The sequence below is a fragment of the Vulpes vulpes genome, chromosome 15, assembly GCF_048418805.1.
Source record: "Vulpes vulpes isolate BD-2025 chromosome 15, VulVul3, whole genome shotgun sequence".
In the NCBI taxonomy this organism is placed as follows: Eukaryota; Metazoa; Chordata; class Mammalia; order Carnivora; family Canidae; genus Vulpes; species Vulpes vulpes.
Window position 1 is genome coordinate 79,700,527 of NC_132794.1, and position 3,035 is coordinate 79,703,561.

The 3,035-nt window shown below is 39.2% G+C and overlaps 1 protein-coding gene across 1 annotated transcript; it reads right to left on the reverse strand.

Annotated features, from left to right (window-relative positions):
* Positions 1-401: 401 nt before the first annotated feature.
* OR13A1 (olfactory receptor family 13 subfamily A member 1) lies at positions 402-1,388 on the reverse strand. The gene has a single exon (XM_025995550.2). The coding sequence runs from the start codon at positions 1,386-1,388 to the stop codon at positions 402-404; it is 987 nt and encodes a 328-aa protein (XP_025851335.1).
* Positions 1,389-3,035: the final 1,647 nt, after the last annotated feature.

Here is a 3,035-nt window from a genome sequence, read left to right on the forward strand (position 1 = left end):
TATTCTCTGTACATCTACACCACACCCTGAAATGCAACGCTCCTTATGCTTTTTCTTTTTATATTCACCATCATGGGTACTGGTATATCCTTAACTGAATTACTAATTTTCTAAGAATATAGATCAAATGAGTTTTGTTTTGTCAAATGAGTAATACACTATTAATCACTCAATACTCATTTAAGTATTTTTTTCAAATCCATTACAAAACATAGAAAATATAAACATTACAAGAAACCAAAGTGAATAACAATAATTGCTTTTCAGGTCACATTGAAAATCTATTAATAATCACACTTAATTATTAGTGGTAGTTTTCAAAGCCTTATTCACTGGAGAATCTCTGAAACCGCTATGGATTTCCACATGCAATCTCTAGCAAAAGCTTCAGCAGATAGAAGTTAATTTCTGGAGAAGGAGAAAAGCTTCCTGAGGGCTGCCTTGACCTCCTTGTTTCTCAAAGTATAGATGAGGGGGTTGAGTGTAGGGCTCAATATGGTGTACAGTACACCAGCCAACTTGCTCTTCCCTGGACTATAGCTGGAGACAGGGCTTATGTAGGCATAGAAGACAGCAGTATAATACATACACACGACAATGAGGTGAGAAGAGCAAGTGGAAAAAGCTTTTTTCTTCCCCTCTGCAGTCCGCATTTTTAGGATGCTAGAGATAATAAAGCCATATGACACAATGGTCATCAGGAAGTTCAATATGCCATAAAAGGCATCAGCCAGGACAATCATGATGCTGTTCACATAGGTGGAGCTACAGGAGAGAAGCAACAGAGGAGGGACCTCACAGAAAAAATGGGTAATGACGTTGGGGCCACAGAAATTTAACCGCAGCATCAGCCCAGTGTGGATGGCTGTGTTGAAGGCACAAAGCACCCATACACCTGTGGCCAGCTTACTGCAGAATGCCATGCTCATTGTCGTGCTGTAGTGCAGAGGGTGGCAGATGGCTGCATACCGGTCATAGGCCATGACCGTGAGGAGGAGCAGCTCGGAGGATGCAGCCCATGTGAGAAAATAGAGCTGGGCCATGCAGGCCCCATAAGAGATAGAGCTCTCCTCTGATATCAGACCCTCCAGTGCTTTGGGCATGATGGAAGAGGTGCAGATAATATCCATAGTAGCCAAGTTGAAGAGAAAAAAGTACATGGGGGTATGGAGCCCAGGGTTGAAGGTGATGGCCAAAATGATGAGGATATTACCTGTGAGGGCCACAGAGTAGAGGGAGAGGAAACAGCTGAATAAGAGCACATGGTATTCTGGGTGCTCCGAAAAGCCCTGCAGGATAAACTCTGTTACTAGTGTCTCGTTACTCATGGTCCTTGGGCTGAGAGGGGTTTCCAGGGCTATCAAGTGAATCTCTACCCACAGATTCATGTGATTTCAGGGCTAAAAAGAGAGATAAGATGTATCCTAAGGTAGGCTGCTACCATTTTTCATTCATACTTTACATCATAGCATGAGCAATATTATACAGATATACTGTACTGGGACTTATTAATCAAGAGAAACATATCAATATGACATTAGGCAAAGGGCAAGAACATTAGCTCATAAAAAGTACAAATGGCCAATTAAATTATAAAGCATCATTCAACCTCAAAGAAACAAAAGTTAAATCAATCCATTCTTTATGAGCCATGATTTAGCAAAGTTTGAAAAACCTGGTTTTGACTAACATTAGCATGGGTGCCAAGATGCAGGTATTTTAAAATTTATATTCCATTTGAGCCAGAACTTGCACTTTTAGGAATTTATCCTAAGGAAATAATTAAGAACATCTTCAAGGTGTCATCACAGCACTATTTATAATACTGAAAATGTAAAAGCAACCTATACTTTTTAAAGTCAGTATATTATGATGTATTGATATAGTATAATGTTCTACCTATTAAATGATGCATTAGAAATGTTTTACTTGTGCTTATAAAAATAGAATGAAGAAAATTCAAAAATAGTGTGTACAATAGGATCTTATTTTGAGTTTAAGAAAAAAATCCTGTTTGCATATATACCTGTAGAAAAAACAACTGGCAAATGATAGAACAGAATTTGAACAGTGAGGATAAATTATACTTTATTTCATTTCTTTGCCTTTGCTTCTCTATATTTTCTGATTTTTCCATGTAATATCCCTTCTAAAAGGCAAGTCTGACAGAATAAAGGCCCCCAGCGGGCACTCCTGGATCCACCTCCTGTCCAGACCATGTCTTCCCTCTTATCTCACTCCTCAAAGCCAAAGCTCCAGCCACACCCAGAACTCCCAGTCTGGCCAACATACCAGCCATGACAGACTTTTGTGGCTTTGTTTTTGCAGCTCTCTCAGCCAGGATGCTCTCCTTCTCATGAATCAGGTCTATCATCATCTCCCTCCTTTTCTAACATCCCTTCCCTATAAAGGACCATTCTTTCTTTTGTGGCCTTTCAGGATTCTGTACATATTTCTATGCTAGAACCCATTACACATCACTTCACAATATGGTCCTCTAAGATCGGGGCATTTGCTTCAGTCATCTCTGGCCACCACTTCCTGGTCTTCAGACCTGTGCCTGGAATGGAGCAGGTGAGCCCTCAAATACATTTGTTGGAATAATAGTAAAGAACAGTTCAGTACCAATAAAAGCAGAGTGATTTCATTCTCAACACAGTACACATTCTATATTGTTTAAGCTTGGTACTACATTTGCTTTTCCCTTGTTTTCAACTCTTTATTCATTAAAAGAGTTGATTTAAGGAGGATGTTCACTTTCAATTAATAATTCTGCTTTTTGTCAAACTTCAATGGATGTATTTATGACTGAAGTATTAAAAGGTCTATACAAGATGAGTAAACACCCATGATCAAGTCATATCACCACTTTGTAAGGTGAAGACTAATCTTTGAATAGAAGAGCATAACATTTCTCTGAATTAGAGCAATAGGCTGTGTCAGTGTAAAGTTTGTTCAAAGCTGATGCAAATGACAGAGCTACATCTGTGTCTTCCCAGAAGTAAGGAACTAGGTCATCTCCATCACTTTGCTGA

Coding starts and splice junctions, on each gene's coding strand:
- OR13A1 (XM_025995550.2), bottom strand. CDS start 1,388: ATGAATCTGTGGGTAGAGATTCACTTGATAGCCCTGGAAACCCCTCTC.